The 18197-nt window shown below is 38.2% G+C and overlaps 1 protein-coding gene across 5 annotated transcripts in view; it reads left to right on the top strand.

The window, feature by feature from the left end:
• LOC149551735 (Clathrin adaptor complex small chain family protein) overlaps positions 1-18197 on the top strand; it is a 144643-nt gene that overhangs the window by 74718 nt on the left and 51728 nt on the right. For all 5 annotated transcript variants that reach the window (XR_016352804.1, XM_089787242.1, XM_089787241.1 and 2 more), the window contains one exon: positions 2840-2936. Coding sequence is in view for 4 of the 5 variants with exons in the window: in XM_089787242.1 (XP_089643368.1) it covers positions 2840-2936 (97 nt within the window). In the remaining variant the exon portion in view is untranslated. The remainder of the gene's footprint in view (positions 1-2839; positions 2937-18197) is intronic.

Below are 18197 nucleotides of genomic sequence, written 5' to 3'. Positions count from 1 at the left end.
TGCAGAAATGAACATTACATGAATCATTTTAAACTAAAAGCGAACTTGAAAGAAAAAGATCTAAAATTTGCTACCAAGGTGACTTTATTGCAACCATAAATAAGCCTTCTCTTATAATAATTTAATATGGCATAGTAAAGTAAAAAAACACTCTACAACATGAATATGGCATCTTCTGAAGCTTTTGTTTGAAAACATCAAACCTTCATAAAGGTATAGCTCCCAATTTGAATTCTTGAGTTCCTCAATTATCACTTTTCCAACCTCCCAAATTATGCATATCCCAAGCTATTGGACAACTACATGTTGAGCTCCATCAAGCCCTCATAACCCTTGTAAGTGTATGACTTCCAAGATCATAGAGTCCTAAGCTAACTAGGCAACCATCCATTGTTTTATCTCCTACATTCTTGACTTCAAAATGTGTGGTTCTTAAGATTCTAGCAATTCATTTGACATATTATTTCTAGGCTTTTCTGGAAATGGATTTGGAGGATCTTCAACATGGCGACAAAGCTTGTTGAGGTTAGCTTCAAGTACCTTAACACATTTTAATTCAAGATACACATAGACAAAGTGCATGGTTGTCCAACGTTTGAGTTTCCACCATCTTCATAGTTCTGGTCGTCTAGAGAAATGCCAACGATTTTTCATGTCTGAAAAATATAATAAATCTGAATATTTCCAGACATGGTACCTTCTTGTTGAAATTTTGAATAACTCTAGGATGTTGATCTACATAAAAGCATCACACAAAATATCCACTACAATCCACAAGCCTTTAACAATATGCAATTCCTAATAGATTCCCAAAAGCTAGCCATACCAAGAAATTATAATAGAAGAAATACTTAGGACTTTAAACACCATGAATCTTTCATATGCATGTAGCATGCAAGTTCATGTAAGGATGTGCAAAAACATGCAAGCAACAAGCACGTCCATGCAAGTATATGCAATAACATTAATATTGCAAACACATGCAAGTTCATGCAACTCACATTCTACTACAGGAAACCGAAATACACATTTAACTTATTTTGCATGAAAACTTCTACACAATTTTGTGGAAAAATTGACCCATATAAAAAAGCTAACCCTTGATTTAACTTTGAAACCCTCACAGGTTTTTCTACAAGATTCAAATTCCTTTCACATGACTCCCTGCTGTGATAACTTATTGCAAAATTTAAGAGAACAGAATATTTTTATATTCAATTAATTATAAAGACACAAGTACGTTGAGGTTCATCAGTGGATGAATAAACATTACATGAATCACTCAAAGATCAAAAGTGAACTTCAAAAAAATAGAAATAAAACTTATAACTAAGGTGAATTTATTACAGCTGTAACCCTTATCTTTTTAATAATTCAATATTATTCTAATAATTGATATGGAGCTAGCTTTGAAGTCGAGGGAAAGCCTCCCAAAGGTGGTTTGAAGTTGAGGATCTATATTAGAAAGTTTAACTACTAGTTGTGAAGGCCTTGAATGGGTTATGGGTTTTGAGCAATCTATATGCATATTTTTGCATATTTTGAGAAAGCGTATGATAGGATTGAATGACTATTCATAGTTGTATAGAGAAGTTTTTAAGGTGGACTAATATCTAGTTTCAAGATGCCAATGCTCAATCTAACATAAATGGTAAGCTACCACCTCCATTGAATTTGCAAAGATCCATTGAAGGATTGCCACCTTGCTCCTTCCTTCTCTATTAGTTATTACTGCAGAAGCTTTACATTTTCCTTGATGATATTCCCATTTTCCCTTGCTGTTCATGAGAATAACTTTTCCAATTTAAATAACAAACTAAGCTTGTATTGTATTGTTTCGGGATCTAAATTATTTGATAAGAATCTCTGGTTTGCTATATGAACTGATGTTGTGACAGATGATTTTTGATCCCAGAAATTGTTCCTTCCTGAGGTGTTTTGGTGCCTTTTGGTTGCTATGATGCCTTTTAGTATTGACCCATAGTTACACCGCCCTGGGGGATGGGGGGACAGTGGAACGGGGGGAAAGTTTTGGGGATGGGTGGATAGAGGGGTCTTAATTTGGGGATGGCGGAGATATGACAACAGGGGACGGGGGGTTTACATATACTATACATATGGTACTTAAAATGCTAATTATGAAAATATGTATTGCAATATAAGATATAAAGATGTAAAAGAGTAAATACTTGAACATTGCATTGAAATGGAACATCGAACATCGAACATAAATAGTCGAATCAGCAAATAGTCAACACTAGGACGTCCCTCCATCCTGAGTGGAGGTGGCAGAATTTGGTAGCGCCGCTGGGGATAGGGGAACAAAGTCCCCAAGTACCCGATGCATCCAAGTCTTCAGGACGTTGGCTAAAAAGTGGGGGGACGCGTCCCATGTTACTACACCTTTTACTGTTCTGGATATCATGATTCAGCTGTTGCTATTATATTGTAAATCCTTTTTAATAAACTTCACACAATGTTAAAAAACACTGAAATCAGCTATAACACAAAGAACTAATCTGGAGTGAGCGTGGTTTTTTTTTAAAGAGGTATCATTTAGTGTCGTACTACACAACATAAATTACCTAAATGTGAATCTTGTGGTAGCTATTGTTTTGTTAAATTCTTCAATGCTGTCTTGTATTGGAAAATTCATGTTATGGCTGCCTAATGGAATGTGTTTATGTATGGACATCCATTTAACGATATCACTCAAAGGCTCAATGTGTAATATACATTTTTCTTGCCTAATGTTCTCTGTATTATCTTTGTCAAGTTTGTTTTCTAGAACATATAACCATACTTGACATGCATTATTTTTCACTCTCCTTGAATGCAGGATACAAAACTGGTGTACAAGCACTACGCAACTTTATACTTTGTATTTGTATTTGACAGCTCTGAGAATGAGTTGGGTATTCTTGATCTTATACAAGGTGATTTTACTTTTATTGCTTTGTACAAACTTATAGATGGGTAGAGATTGTGCATACATGCCCTCACGAAAGAAATTTAGATTGTTCCATTCTTTTATTTATATTGAAGTGCTTTTGTAAGGAAAATGATTTTAACTAGGTACTACTTCTAGCAGCTATGCATAGAGCTCTTGTCATTAGTTTGTGGAATGCCCAATTAAAACAGTGACACTAATCACTCGTAGATTTTATACAGCTGTGTGTGTATGCCACTCAGGATCTACTGTTGTAACTTTGCTGACCCTTGGAAAATTCATTTTAAAGAGATGGAAGATGATTCACTTATTTTCCAAAATCTTAAATTGGAAGGATAATTTTATGTTCAATGTGCCATCTTATTGGTAATTTTATTGTTTTTTTGTACTAGTCAAAGATAATCATTTAGATGCTTTCCTACAAAAATGAACTGTTCAAGAGCTTCCAAGACAATGCAAAGAAAATTGTAAATAGGAGTGAAGCTTTATTTTTTTAATTTCATTCATGATTTGAGGGATTAGCCCCCCTTCTTTCCTTTTAAGTTACAATTCTCAATAACAAATGTCAAAAATGATTGGCCATTTACAGACAAAAGTCTCCATGAAATCGTTGAACTTACCAATATCCTGCTATGAGGTTCAAAGTTGATTAAAGTTAGCCTTTCATCCACTAACCATAATTACCAATCAGAGTTGATTAACCTTTCACTAGCTGGGAACAGAGCATTCTTGTCTCAGCTTGCTTCTTTGAAGAAAAATTCTTATTCTTAACTATGCTCCAGTTCCCAGAACTTAAACTTGTTACAAAAACAGAGAAGTCCTCCATGATTAAATTCAGTGTTCTCAAAGAAGGCAAATCTGCAGAGTGTAATGTCTCCAACAAGTATTCTGCAAATATCTTTGCTATTTAAGTTCTTGTCTTTAATTATTAACACAAGAGCTTTACAAACTCTAAAGTTCCGTAGTTCCTAGAGTTGGACTCTAGAAGGCTGACTTGGATTCGGCAAGGCTGGCTCAACTCATGACTTGGCTTGGACTCACCAATGACTCAACAAAATGAAAAAGCCTTAGAAATTTATAGTATTTTAACAATTTAAAACCTATTTCATGCACCCTTTATTGAATATAACTTAAAGACACTATAACATCATCAAATAGAAGCTAATTTATCATCACATACATAAACAAGAAACATAAATGCTAAATCCATCATATATGTAGAATATAAATTGTAACTATGTCTGTTAGGAATATGGAATTGAAACAAAAGGAATTTTGGATGAAATGAGTCAGAAACTCAAAACCTTTAGACAATCCTTGATCACGAATTAAAGGAAGGTAGATGCATCGAAGGAGGAGGATGTAGATCCCACCTTATGCAGACAGTTGGTTTGCTTATGCACTTGGTCAATAGCAGGCTAGATATTGCATTTGCAGTGAACTCACTTAGTTCATGGTTGAACCAAAGACAGTACATTGGACAGCAGCCAAGCATGTATTGTGTTACTTGCGTGGTACAATTGAGTATGGGATTAGATATACGTGAGGTGAAGGTATTAGGTTGATGGGCTATATCGATGCAGATTGGGTAGGAAGTACAATGGACAAAAAGAGCACTTCGGGGTGTTGTTTCAGTTTGGGATCAGTAGTTGTATCTTGGTTCAGCAGGAAGCAGAAATCCGTGGCTCTAAGTTCAACAGAAGAAGAAAACATAGCAGCTAGCATGACAACATGTGAAGCTATATGGCTTCGGAAGTTTTTAGTAGCCTTGTTTGGTGAGAAGGTTGAGACTACTGTGATACACTACCATAATCAGAGTTGCATCAAGTTGTTTGAGAATCCAGTATTTCATGACAGGTCTAAAAATATAGACATCAGATATCACTTCATCTGAGATTTTTTACAATAGGGGCTTGTTCAGCTACAATACATACCTATAGAGGAGCAGGTAGCAGACATTCTGACAAAGGCATTAGTGAAGGCGTAATTTTTCTTCAGAGATAAGTTAGGTGTCATGCAGAATGGCTTGCTTGCTAAGAGGGAGTGTTAGTTTTAGGTAGCTTAGACAACTGTTCGTCATATGTGATTAATTGGCAAATAATTGTTAAGAGTTACAACAAATATTTGTTAATTAATTGACTCCTTCTAGAAGTAACTAGTAACCTATTGGTTAGGTTGTTTTAATTGAGAAACAACTAGAAACTTCTTGGTTAGGTTGTCTTGATCAAAAAGAAACTACAAACCTCTTGGTTGGGTAGCATAAAAGGGGGCAAGGGAGGAATTTGGAGAACAAAAGAGAGGAACACAAGTTGTAGAAGCATTTTCACATGGTATCAGAGCATTGGTATTAAGTATAATATTACTAGTGTTGTAGCTGTATCAACTGATGCGACACAGCTTGTAGCTTATAAGAAGGATGATGCGAAGGCGAGGAGGATTATCCTAGATGGTGTCAAGTATCATATTGTTCCATTCCACATATCTGAGAGCTAGATATGGCGAAGAAGATGTGGGATGCCATTTTGAATTTGTACTAGAATGCTACCACCAACAGGAAGATGATTCTTAGAGAGAAGATGAAGAATACCTAGATGAACCAGGGAGAAGACGTTATAAGTTACCTCACCAGGCTTAGACTTGTCAAAGACAAGTTAGCAATTGTTGGAGATAGTCCCAATAATGATTAGCTAGTGAGAATAGCCCTAAATTGGTTTTCTAAACATTGGAGTGTCTTTGTTCAAGTTGTAAGTGGACGAGATACCTTACTAAGTTCGGATCGACTATGGACTGATTTCACTGAGGACGAGTTTAAACTAAGTCTTGTCAATGGGGCCAACAAGAGTTAGAAAAATGAGGTGGAAAACGTTGCCCTAGAGGGGAAAGGGAAAGTAAAGAAGGGGTCTAGTAAAGGATCGAATTTGCAAAGCGAGAAGAAGGACCTTTCTAAGGTCAAGTGCTTTGGATGTCACGAATATTGTCACTTTGTCAATGATTGTGCAAAAAGGAAGCAGAGAAAGAAGCAGGTGGCAGCTTCAGCAAGTTTAGAAGAACGTTCTAGTAGAATGGAAGATGAGTTTGCACTTATAGCTTGTATGGTGAGCTCAACCTTATAGACTATCTGCTATATAGATAGTGGGGCATCATTTCATATAACAGGAGTTAGAGAGTACTTCTCTAGTTATAAGGAGGAGAAAACCAATATCCAGATTTCCATGAGAAATATGTCCGAACTCAACCTAGTTGGGAAAGGGACTGTTCAGTTCCAGAGGAAGAATGTAAAGATATTTCCACTTATGATGTTTTGCATGTGCTAGGCTTAGGTATGAATTTGATTGTTGTATCTATTCTTTAGGATAGGGGGTATAATGTACTCTTTAGAGTGACACATGTGTTGATTACGCACAAGGATTGAAAATCACCCATAACTATTGGAGTTAGGAGTGGTTGCCTTTATAGGTTGCAGTTTTATACACCTAAGGCACTCATGAGCAGCTGTAATCCTAGAGATCTTGGAGAGCTATGGCATAGGAGGATGAGTCATATTCATCATGGAGCACTCAAATTGCTTCGTGAGATGGTGATAGGTGTTCTAGAGGTGAGCACAGAGAATGATGATGTATGTAAGGGATCCTTGTTGGGGAAGTTTGTGAAAGCATCTTTTCCAAGCAGTGACACCAGATCTTAAGGTGTTCTTGATCTAGTACATTTAGATGTATGTGGACTGATGTTGACAAAGATTATTAGAGGATATGAGTACAATGTTACTTTTATCAATGATTTCGCTAGGAAGACCTAGATATACTTCTTGAAGACCAAGGATGAGGTTTTTAGTCGGTTCCAAGAATTCAAGGCTCTAGTGGAGAACTCGATAGGAAAGAAGATAAATGTTCTTCGTTCAGACAATGGAGGCGAGTAGAAAGGGAATAACTTCTAGGAGTTCTATACTAGGGAAGGAATTAAGAAAGAGTGGACTATTCCTTAAAACCCATAGCAGAATGAAGTTGTTGAGAGGAAGAACTGTTCTATATTGGAGGCGGCAAGAGCTATGCTACATGACCAGTATATGCCCTGCTACTTATGGGCAGAGGCGTGTAGTACAATAGTCTACATTCAGAATAGGGTTCCACACAAGGTAGTAGGGAGGATGACACCGGAGCAAGCTTTCATAGGAAAGGATGCTGATGTTAGCCATTTGCTAATATTTGCGAGTTTGACATATTGTCATATTCTAGGTGATACACGTACCAAGTTAGATCAAACTACGAAGAAGGGGTACTTTGTTGGGTTTATTAAAATTTCAAAGGCATATAGGATTTTTATCCCTAGGACCAGAAGAATTATTGTTAGGCATGATGTAAATTTCATCAAGGACAAGGCATTTAGAAGGTCCAGAGATTTGCCAGCAGATGATCAGAGTGAGTAGAAACTCCAAGGCCTAGTCAAGGGTAGCAAAGCACAAGTACAGTTACCTGTACAAGTGTAGGCTCAGGTGGTGAAGTTTCACAGAGCATGGAGCAACAGGTGCAACAGGAAATGCATCTAGAAGACTGAGAGTTTGATATCTCATCCTCTACAGTTGGCAGCAGGAACTGTGAGGTTCAAGAGACACAAAGGGATACTCGGGAGTTTGTGGGAGCTCCTAGGAAGAGTACTAGATAGCGGAGACAACAAACCAAGTTCAATGACTGTGGCATTAGTTAGTTAGTTGGTAGATAGTGAGCCTTCTAGCTATCAGGAGGATGCAAAGCATCAAGTATTGCGAGATGCTATGGTTGAGGAGTATTCCTCAATAATGTAGAATGATGTGTTAGAGGTAATTCCTAGACCAATAGAGCATGATGTAGATGGTAGCATCGAGAAATACAAGGCAAGGTTTGTGGCCAAGGGTTTCTCTCAGGAGGAGGGAATAGACTACGAGGAGACATTTGCTTTAATGGCCAGGTATACTTCTATACGAGTTGTGATCTCGTTTGCAACACAGATGGGATGACATATCCATCAATTCGATGTCAAGACAACATTCGTTAATGGTGAGTTAAAGGAGAAGGAATACATAGTGCAACCACAAGGCTTTGTAGCATACAACAAACAGACCAATGTGTGTAAATTGAAGAGAGCGTAGTACGTACAAAAGCAGGCTCGTAGAGTGTGGTATGAAGGCAATGATACATACTTGCAGGAAATGGGCTTTGTGAAGCGTGAAGCGGATGCTAACCTCTACTACTTGGTGGTTGGGGGTGAGGTTCTCATTCTTGTTCTTTATGTGGACGACTTGTTTCTTACAGGTTCACTAGGGCTCATAGAAGATTGCAAGAGGGAACTTGAAGAAGAGTTTGAGATGGACTTAGGACTTATGCAATACTTTCTAGGCATGAAGGTGTGGTAGACAAATGGAGAGAATTTCCTTGGTCAAGTGAAATATTGCATTGAAATCTTGAAGAGATTCGGGATGGAGGATTGCAAAGCCATGTCTACACCCATGATCACGAATTGGAGGAAGGTAGATACATCTAAGGAGAAGGATATAGATCCCACCTTATACAGACAATTCATTGGTTCGCTTATGTATCTGGTTAACACTAGGCCAGATATAGCATTCACACTAAACTCTCTTATTCAGTTCATGGTTGAACCAAAGAGAATGCATTGGACAGCAACCAAGCAGGTATTATGTTACTTGTGTGGTACAGTTGAGTATGGGATCAGATATATCCGAGGTGAAGGTATCAGGTTGATTGGCTATGCTGATGCTGATTGGGCAGGAAGTACAATAGACAAAAGGAGCACTTCAGAGTGTTGTTTTAGTTTGGGATTAGGAGTCGTATCTTGGTTCAGCAGGAAGCAAAAGTCTGTGGCTCTGAGTTCAACAGAAGCAGAATACATAGCAGCTAGCATGGCGACATGTGAAGCTATATGGCTTCGGAAGTTGTTAGTAGCCTTGTTTGGTCAGAAGGTTGAGACTATTGTGATAAAATACGACAATCAGAGTTGCATTAAGTTGTCTAAGAATCAAGGGGTTCAATGATCAGTCTAATCATATAGACATCAGATATCACTTCATTAGAGAGTGTGTACAACGAAGGGTTGTTCAACTATAGTACACACCTACAGAGGAGTAGGTAGCAAACATTTTGACTAAGGCATTGGGGAAGGCTAAATTCATCTTCTTCATAGATAAGTTGGGTGTCATGCAAAACAACTTCCTCGCTAAGAGGGAGTGTTAGTTTTAGGTAGCTTGGACATCTATTTGTCCATATGTGATTAATTGGCAAATAATTGTTAGAGTTACGAAAAATATTTGTTAATTAATTGACTCCTTCTAGAAGCAACCAGCAACCTATTGGTTAGGTTGTTTTAATCGAGAAGCAACTAGAAACTTCTTGGTTAGGTTGTTATCAAGAAACAACTAGAAACTTGTTAGTGAGCTAGTCTTGATCAAGAAGCGACTAGAAACCTATTGGTTAGGTAGTATAAAATGGGTGTCAAGGGAGGCATTTGGAGAACAAAACAAAACAAAGGAACACAAGAAGTTGTAGAAGTATTTGCAGTGTTAGCAAGTGAGTTTGTAGTGATCGCAAATAGTCTTGCAGTGTTAGCAAGAGCACAATCATAGCGTTGGGGATAGCTGTGGGGAATATTAGCAAGAGAAATTAGGAGGTTGTTTGAGTTGTGCCAGTGGGGCAAGGAAATTTGTATCTCTTGATTTGCTGAAGTAAATATATTTTCCATTTGCAGAACTTGTTTTCCCTTAGGGGTTTTTCCTGGGACAATTTGGCCAAAAAATTGTGTTCTTTGTGTTGTGAATTATTGGTGAAGTTGTAGTTGTGTTATTTTTCGTTATTAGTTGGAAATTTATTTTCAGCAGTTTAATAATCATTTACAATAGGAGATTAATAATTAGTGACTGCAATAGTGTTAATTTTCACATGGTATCAGAGCAGTGTTGAGTGTAGAAAAGTATTGCCCTAGGAAAGAAATTAAGGGTTGATCTTTTCAGAATTATTATTGCTTTTGTTACACAGCTTGCAGCATATAAGAAGGATGATGTTAAGGCGAGGAGGATTATCCTTGATGGTGTCAAGGATCATATTGTTCCACATATCTTAGAGCTAGATATGGCGAAGAAGATGTGGATGCCATTTTAAATCTGTGCCAAAATGGTACCACCAATAGGAAGATGATTCTCAGAGAGAAGTTGAAGAATACACGGATGAATTAGTGAGAAGACGTTACAAGTTACCTCACCAAACTTAGACTTGTCAAGGACGAGTTAGCAGCTGTTGGAGATAGTCCCAGTGATGATGAGCTAGTGAGAATAGCCCTAAATGGGTTTTCTAAATAGTGGAGTGTCTTTGTTCAAGTTGTCAGTGGATGAGATACCTTACCGAGTTGGGATCGACTATGGACTAATTTCTCTTAGGAGGAGTTTAGACTAAGTCTTCTCAATGGGGCCGAAAAGAATAAGAAGAAGTGAGGTGAAACAGGAAAATGTTGCCCTAGTGGGGAAAGGGAAAGCAAAGAAGGGATCTAGCAAAGGATCGAATTCACAAAGTGAGAAGAAGGACCTTTCTAAGGTCAAGTGCTTTGGATGTCACGAGTATGGTCACTATGTTAGTGATTGCCCATAAAGGAAGAAGGCAAAGAAATAGGTGGCAGCTTCAGCAAGTGGAGAACAACTCTCCAATAGAAGGGGTTTGCACTTATAGCCTGTATGGTGAGCTCAACCTCACATACTATTTAGTATATAGATAGTGGGGTATCATTTCATATAACATGAGTTAGAGAGTACTTCTCCATTTATAAGGAGGAGAACACCAATATCTAGATTTTTATGGGAAACTTGTTCAAACTTAACCCAGTTGGGAAAAGGACTGTTCAGTTTTAGAGGGAGAATGAAAGATAATTCCAGTTCATGATGTATTGCATGTGCTAGGTTTAGGTATGAATTTGATTTCTATATCTGTTCTTCAGGATAGGGGGTATAATGTACTCGTTAGAGGGGTACATGTGTTGATCAAGCACAAGGATTGGGAATCACCCATAATTAATCTCCTATTGTAAACGATTATTAAACTGCTGAAAACAAATTCATAGCTAATATCGAAAAATAACTCAATTGCAACTTCACCAATAAAATTCGGAAAGAAATTAACAACACAATATTTTTCGACAAATCATCCTTGGAAAAACCACTAAGGGAAAACCAGTTCTGCAAATGAAAAATATATTAATTTCAGAAAATCAAGAGATACAAAATTCCTTGCCTCTCATCGGCAGAATTCAGAGAACCTCCTAATTTCTTCTGATGATATTCCCCACTGCCATCCCCAATGCTATCACTGCACCCTTGCTAACATTGCAAAACTGTTTGCTATTACTGCAAACTCATTTGCTAACACTACAAATGCTACTACAACTTTTTGTTGTTTTTTGTTCTGTTCTATTCTATTCTCCAAATGCCTCCCTTGACCCCCTTTTATGCTACCTAACCAAGATGTTTCTAGTTGCTTCTTGATCAAGACAACCTAACCAAGAAGTTTCTTGTAGCTTCTTGATAACAACCTAACCAAGAAGTTTGTAGTTGCTTCTCGATCAAAACAACCTAACCAATAGGTTACTAGTTGCTTCTAGAAGGAGACAATTAATTAACAAATATTTGTCGTAACTCTAACAATTATTTGCCAATTAATCACCTATGGACAAACACCTGTCCAAGCTACCTAAAACTAACACTCCCTCTTAGCGAGGAAGTTGTTCTGCATGACACCCAACTTATCTCTGAAGAAGATGAATTTCACCTTCCCCAATTCCTTAGTCACAAAGTTTGCTACCTGCTCCTTTGTAGGTATGTATTGTAGCTGAACAACCTCCCATTGTACACAATCTCTGATGAAGAGATATCTGATGTTTATATGTTTAGACCTATAATGAAATACTGGATTCTCAAACAAGTTGATGCAATTTTGATTATCGTAGTGTATCACAATATTCTCAACCTTCTGACCAAACAAGGCTACTAACAACTTCTGAAGCTGTATAGCTTCACGTCGCCATGCTAGCTGCTATGTATTCTACTTTTGTTGAACTCAGAGCCACGAATTTCTGCTTCCTGCTGAACCAAGATACATCTCCTAATCCCAAACTAAAATAACACCCTGAAGTGTTCCTTTTGTCCATTGTACTTCCTACCCAATCTGCATTAGTATAGCCCATCAACTTGATACCTTCACCTCGAATATATCTGATCCCATACTCAATTGTACCATGCAAGTAATGCAATACATGCTTGCCTGCTGTCCAATGCACTGTCTTTGTTTCAACCATGAACTGACTAAGTGAGTTTATTGCAAATGCAATATCTGGCCTGCTGTTGGCCAAGTACACAAGCAAACCAATGAACTATCTGTATAAGGTGGGATCTACATCTTTCTCCTTAAATGTATCTACCTTCCCCCAATTCGTGATCATGGGTGTTGACATGGCTCTGCAATCCTCCATCCTGAATCTCTCCAAGATTTCAATGCAATATTTCCCTTTACCAATTAAAAACTCTTCATTTGTTTGCCACACCTCCATGGCTAGAAAGCTATGTTCCACGGAGTTTCCGGGACGAAGACGTTTTAGGGGACGGGGACGTGTTTCTGGTACGGGTACGGGTCGAAGCCAAAATTTAGGGGACGGGACATCAGGGGACGGTGATTAAAAACATAGGGGATTTTTTTTAATATAGAGACAAAATTCAAATATGTATATCATAACATTGATAAACCATTCACCATAGACATTTTAGAAGATAAATACATTGAATATTATCAAATAGCAAATACTAAGTGCTTCCATTATAACAATATCACATACATATATAACAAAAATTAAAATACCTAAAGGCTTCAAGTATCATGCTGAAATCAGAATGAAATAAAGAGAAGTCCAACTAAAATAGTTAGTGAATAGTAAATACCAAACGCAATCTTTCCTCACTAAATACAATCTTTGCTCATTGCTGCTACTGCTCTTATGTTTTTTTCCTTCCTCTTAGCAAGTATGTTAAATCGAAAAATGAGTAGAAGAGTTAGTGTTTTAATGGACCAAATATGGGTTGCATATTGTTATTATGTCTTTAAGATGTCTAGGGGCCACACGAACAACAAAAATTAGAAACTTTTTTTTTTTTGGGGATGGTTTACCTTTACCAGATTGACTGGAAAAAAGGGGACGGCCAGCAGTTTCGGGGACGGATAGGAGACGGCACAACCGTCCCCGATACTGTTGGCCGTCCCCAAGTTTTTGCCAAAAAAAATTGGCTGTTTCGGGGACGTTTCTGAATTTTTCAAAAAGGGGACGACTCAAGGGACGGCCAAAATCCGTCCCCACGTCCCCGTTTCGTCCTCGGTACGGGTACGATGGTAAAACCCCAGGAAACGCGTCCCCGTGGAGCATAGCTAGAAAGTAGTGCATAAGTCCTAAATCCTTCATCTCAAACTCTCCTGCAAGGTCCCTCTTGCAGTCTTCTATGAGCCCTAGTGCACCTTTAAGAAACAAGTCGTCCACATAAAGAACAAGAATGGGAACCTCACCCCCAACCACCAAGTAGTAGAGGTTAGCATCCACTTCACTCTTCACAAAGCCCATTTCTTGCAAGTATGTGTCAATGTGGTTATAGGGCACTTTGGGAGCCTGCTTGAGTCTGTACAGTGCTCTCTTCAATCTGCACACATGGGTCTCTTTACTGTGCGCTACAGAGCCTTCTGGTTGCTCCACCTCCTCCTTTAACTCACTATTAAGGAATGTTGTCTTGACATCCATTTGATGGATTTGCCATCTCATCTGTGCTACAAATGAGATCATAGCTTGTATAGAGGTATAGCTAACCACTAGAGAACATGTCTCCTCATAGTTTATTCCCTCCTTCTAAGAGAACCCCTTGGCCACGAACCTTGCCTTGTATTTCTTGATGCTACCATTTGCACCTTGCTTTATCTTATACATCCAACGTGATCCAACAATTGCCCTTTCTATTGGTCTAGGAACTACCTCCCATACATCACTCTGCATTATTGAGGAATACTCCTCAACCATAGCATCTTGCCATACTTGATGCTTTGAAGCCTTCTGATAGCTGGAAGGCTCTCTATCTACCAACTCACTAACTAATGCTACATAGTCATTGAACTTGGGTTGTTGTCTCTGCTGTCTAGTACTCTTCCTAGGAGCTCCCACAAACTCCTTAGTATCCCTTTGTGTATCTTGAACCTAATGGTTCTTACTGTCAACTGTAGAAGATGAAATATCAACCTCTAAGTCTTCTAGATGCATTTCCTGTTGCACTTGTTGCTCCATGCTTTGTGAATCTTCACCACTTGTGCCTGCACTTGTACTGGTAATTGTACTCGTGCTTTGTTGTCCTTGATTAGGCCTTGGAGCTTTTGCTGGCTGCTCACTCAGATCATCTCCTGGCAAATCTCTGGACCTTCTAAGTGCCTTGTGCTCCATGAACTTAACATCACTCTTGACAGTAATTCTTCTAGCACCAGGGATAAAAATCCTATATGCCTTTGAGGTTTCATTGTACCCAACAAAGTGCCCCCCTCTGTAGTTTGATCTAACTTGGTACATGTATCAGCTGGAATATGACAATATGCCAAACTCCCAAATATTCTGAAGTGACCAACATCTGGCTTCTTTCCTATGAAAGCTTCCTCTGGTGTCATCCTTTTTGGCACCTTATGTGGAGCCTTGTTTTGAATGTAGACTGTTGTACTACACACTTCTAGCCATAAGGAGCGAGGCATGTTTTGGTCATGTAGCATAGCTCTTGCCGCCTCCAATATAGAATGGTTCTTCCTCTCATCAACTCATTGTGTTGTGGATTGTGAGGAACAATCTATTCTCTTTTGATTCCTTCTCTGGTACAGAACTCTTGGAAGTTATTTGCTTTGTACTCGCCTGCATTATCTGATCGAAGAACCTCTATCTTCCTTCCTGTCGAGTTCTTGACTAGAGCCTTGAACTCTTGGAACTGACTAAAAACCTCATCCTTGGTCTTCCTAGAGAAATCTTCGATAAAATTAACATAGTATTGATATCCTCTGAGAGATTTTGTCGGCATCGGTCGACAAACATTTGAATGTACTAGATCAAGAACACCTTCAGATCTGGTGTCGCTCTTTGGAAAAGCTGCGTTCGTAAACTTGCCCAAGACGCATCCCTTACATACATTATCATGCTTTGTGCTTACCTTTGGAACACCTGTCGCGGTCTCATGAAGCAATTTGAGTGCTCCATGATGAATATGGCCCATCGTCCTATGTCATAGCTCTCTAAGATTAGCTAGGATTACATCTGCTCATGAGTGCCTTAGGAGTATCAAACTGCAACCTATAAAGTTGACCACTCCTAACTCCAATAGTTATGGGTGATTTCCAATCCTTGTGCTTGATCAACACGTGTCCCTCTGAAGAGTACATTATATCCCCTATCTTGAAGAACAGATACTGAAATCAAATTCATACCTAAGCCTGGCACATGTAGTATATCATTAATTGGAATTATCTTTCCATTCTCCCTCTGAAACTGAACAATCCCTTTCCCAACTGGGTTGAGTTTGGACAAGTTTCCCATAGAAATCTAGATATTGGTGTTCTCCTCCTTATAACTAGAGAAGTAATGTCTAAGTCCTATCATATGAAATGATGCCGCACTATCTATATACCATAAAGTATGTGAGGTTGAGCTCACCGTAGAAGCTATAAGTGAAAACTCATCTTCCATTCTATTGGAGAGTTCCTCTGCACTTGTTGAAGCTGTCACTTGCGTCTTTGCCTTCTTCCTTTCTAGGCAATCATTGACATAGTGACCATACTCGTGACATCCAAAGAACTTGACCTTAGAAAGGTCCTTCTTCTTCTCACTTTGTGAGCTAGATCCCTTATTTGCTTTCCCTTTCCTTGCTAGGGCAAGCTTTTCTTGTTCCATCTCACTTTTCTGACTCTTGTTGGCCCCATTGACAAGACTTAGTCTAAACTCCTCTTTAGTGATATCAGTCCATAGTCGATCTCAACTCGGTAAGGTATCTTGTCTACTGACAACTTGAACAAAGACACTACATTGTTTAGAAAACCCATTTAGGACTATTCTCACTAGCGCATCATCACTGGAACTATCTCCAACATCTGCTAACTCGTCCTTGACAAGTCTAAGCCTGATGAGGTAACTTGTAATGTGTTCTCCCTAATTCATTCGGGTATTCTTTTGCTTCTCTCTGAGAATCATCTTGCTGTTGGTGGTAGCATTCTGGTATAGATTCAGAGTGGCGTCCCACATCTTCTTTGTCGTCTCTAGCTTTGAGATATGTGGAACAATATGATCCTTGACACCATCAAGGATAATCCTCCTCACCTTGGTATCGTCGTTCTTATATGTTGCAAGCTGTGTCGCATCTGTAGCTACAACTACAACACTAGTAACTGAATCCTTGATACCATTCACTTGCAACAATAAAGAAATTCTGGCCTTCCAAACACCAAAATTCAAGGCACCATCCAATATGTCCTGATGTCTCAAACCAGCTGAAGCCATCTCAAGGGATTAAAGCAATCATAATTCTGAAGAGATCAGCCCTTAATTTCTTTCCTAGGGCAAAATTTTTCTACCCTCAGCAATGCTTTGATACCTAAAATTGGACACTTGAACATGAGGGCTCATAGTGAGTTTATGTGATGCAGAGAAAGGACTAACATCAATGAAACATACAAGTTCCATCAACTTCCACTAAAATACATTCATGGTGCATTCCATTTTACACCACTTAGATACATTACTTCTCTAGCCTATTGACATATGTTGTTCAAACTTCACCAAAATTGTACAATATTGGCCTGATTGTAGCCTCTCAAAATGAATATTGATGGCATACAAATGATCATTACATCTAACGGCTCAACAATGCATTATATTCTTGAGCTCTCATTCCACCAAGGATTATGACAATATTTTACTATGAAAAGACACACAGGAACCTCCTTATGTTTCTCAAATGATCAAATTACACAAATTCCTTCATAAGAACCTTGTGCAACAATGTAAAAAATACTCACCAAGGTTGATCCCTTTTGGATGGTGCAGTACAAAGATATGGTTTTCTTAATGGTTGCTGGAAACTCTAGTTTTATCATAGACCTGCTCTCACCAAAAATGTTGTAACTTATTCAAAACTGAATGAAATTGGATCCAAGAAAAAGGAAATGAACTAGACTCATTTCTCCATATTTTCCCATTGGTTTCAGCTCATTATTGTACTGTACCAATGCATACCATGTGTTTCTTTCAAATTCTTATAGGAAAAATAGTCATTCAAGACAACCTATACCAGAAATGCCATAAGTTTTACCTATACCATAAATGCCATTAAGTTTTACAAATCTCAGTGAGAACTGATGACATCAATTGCAAATGAAAGTAGATTACCATTTCTAACTACTTTAACCAGTTTTATGAAAATTAAAATACGTACAAACCAAGAGAAGATTCTGCAATATGAGAAAAACTCAGAAATAAAGCACAAAAACAAGGGTTTCTTCTTCTCCACAATTTCGAAAAATTCAAGTTGGCATTGCATATTTATCATATTAGACCATTTCTAACTTCCGAATTAACTAGTAACTCCTTTGTTAACACTAGTGATTACATTTTCAAGTTTTGACAACATTGACAACTTTTACACATTTTTGCAAATTTTTACAACCTTTGATTAAAACATCTAAACTGATTACCGAAAACTCCTATTGTCCCAACCACAGATGACATGGTCTTGAATGACCTTATTTCATTGAAGACACAAAACTAAAACCATTATCACGAAATTGTATCATGGAGACATGAAATCTATTAGGTGCTCCTGCACCATACTCCCAGTCCAAAATGAACTCAAGTCTTCTTGAGTGCAGGTCTTCTATCTCTTCCTGGTCTTCCAACCCTTCTGCAACTTGCCCCTCATCTTTGCAATTTTCATTGGAGCCCTTACTTCGTCTTATACCATTGCTTACTGAACATCTTCTCAACTTCAAGGTACCAAAATTCGAGTTTTTGTTCATGCATGTTATTACCATTGTCCATGTCTTCATCTTCATCATCATATTGTGCATACAAATCAGCATACATCACTTCTCAATTTTCTTTGTACCCTTTTCCATCTTTTATTTTCATCTGCTGTACCTGTAAATTCACTCACATATAGTGTTAGACATAA

The sequence above is a fragment of the Cupressus sempervirens genome, chromosome 6 (genome assembly GCF_028749045.1).
Source record: "Cupressus sempervirens isolate cs-2001-9-10 chromosome 6, ASM2874904v1, whole genome shotgun sequence".
Lineage (NCBI taxonomy): Eukaryota > Viridiplantae > Streptophyta > Pinopsida > Cupressales > Cupressaceae > Cupressus > Cupressus sempervirens.
The sequence above is the reverse complement of the archived record's forward strand: the minus strand, read 5'-3'. Positions and strand labels throughout refer to the sequence as shown.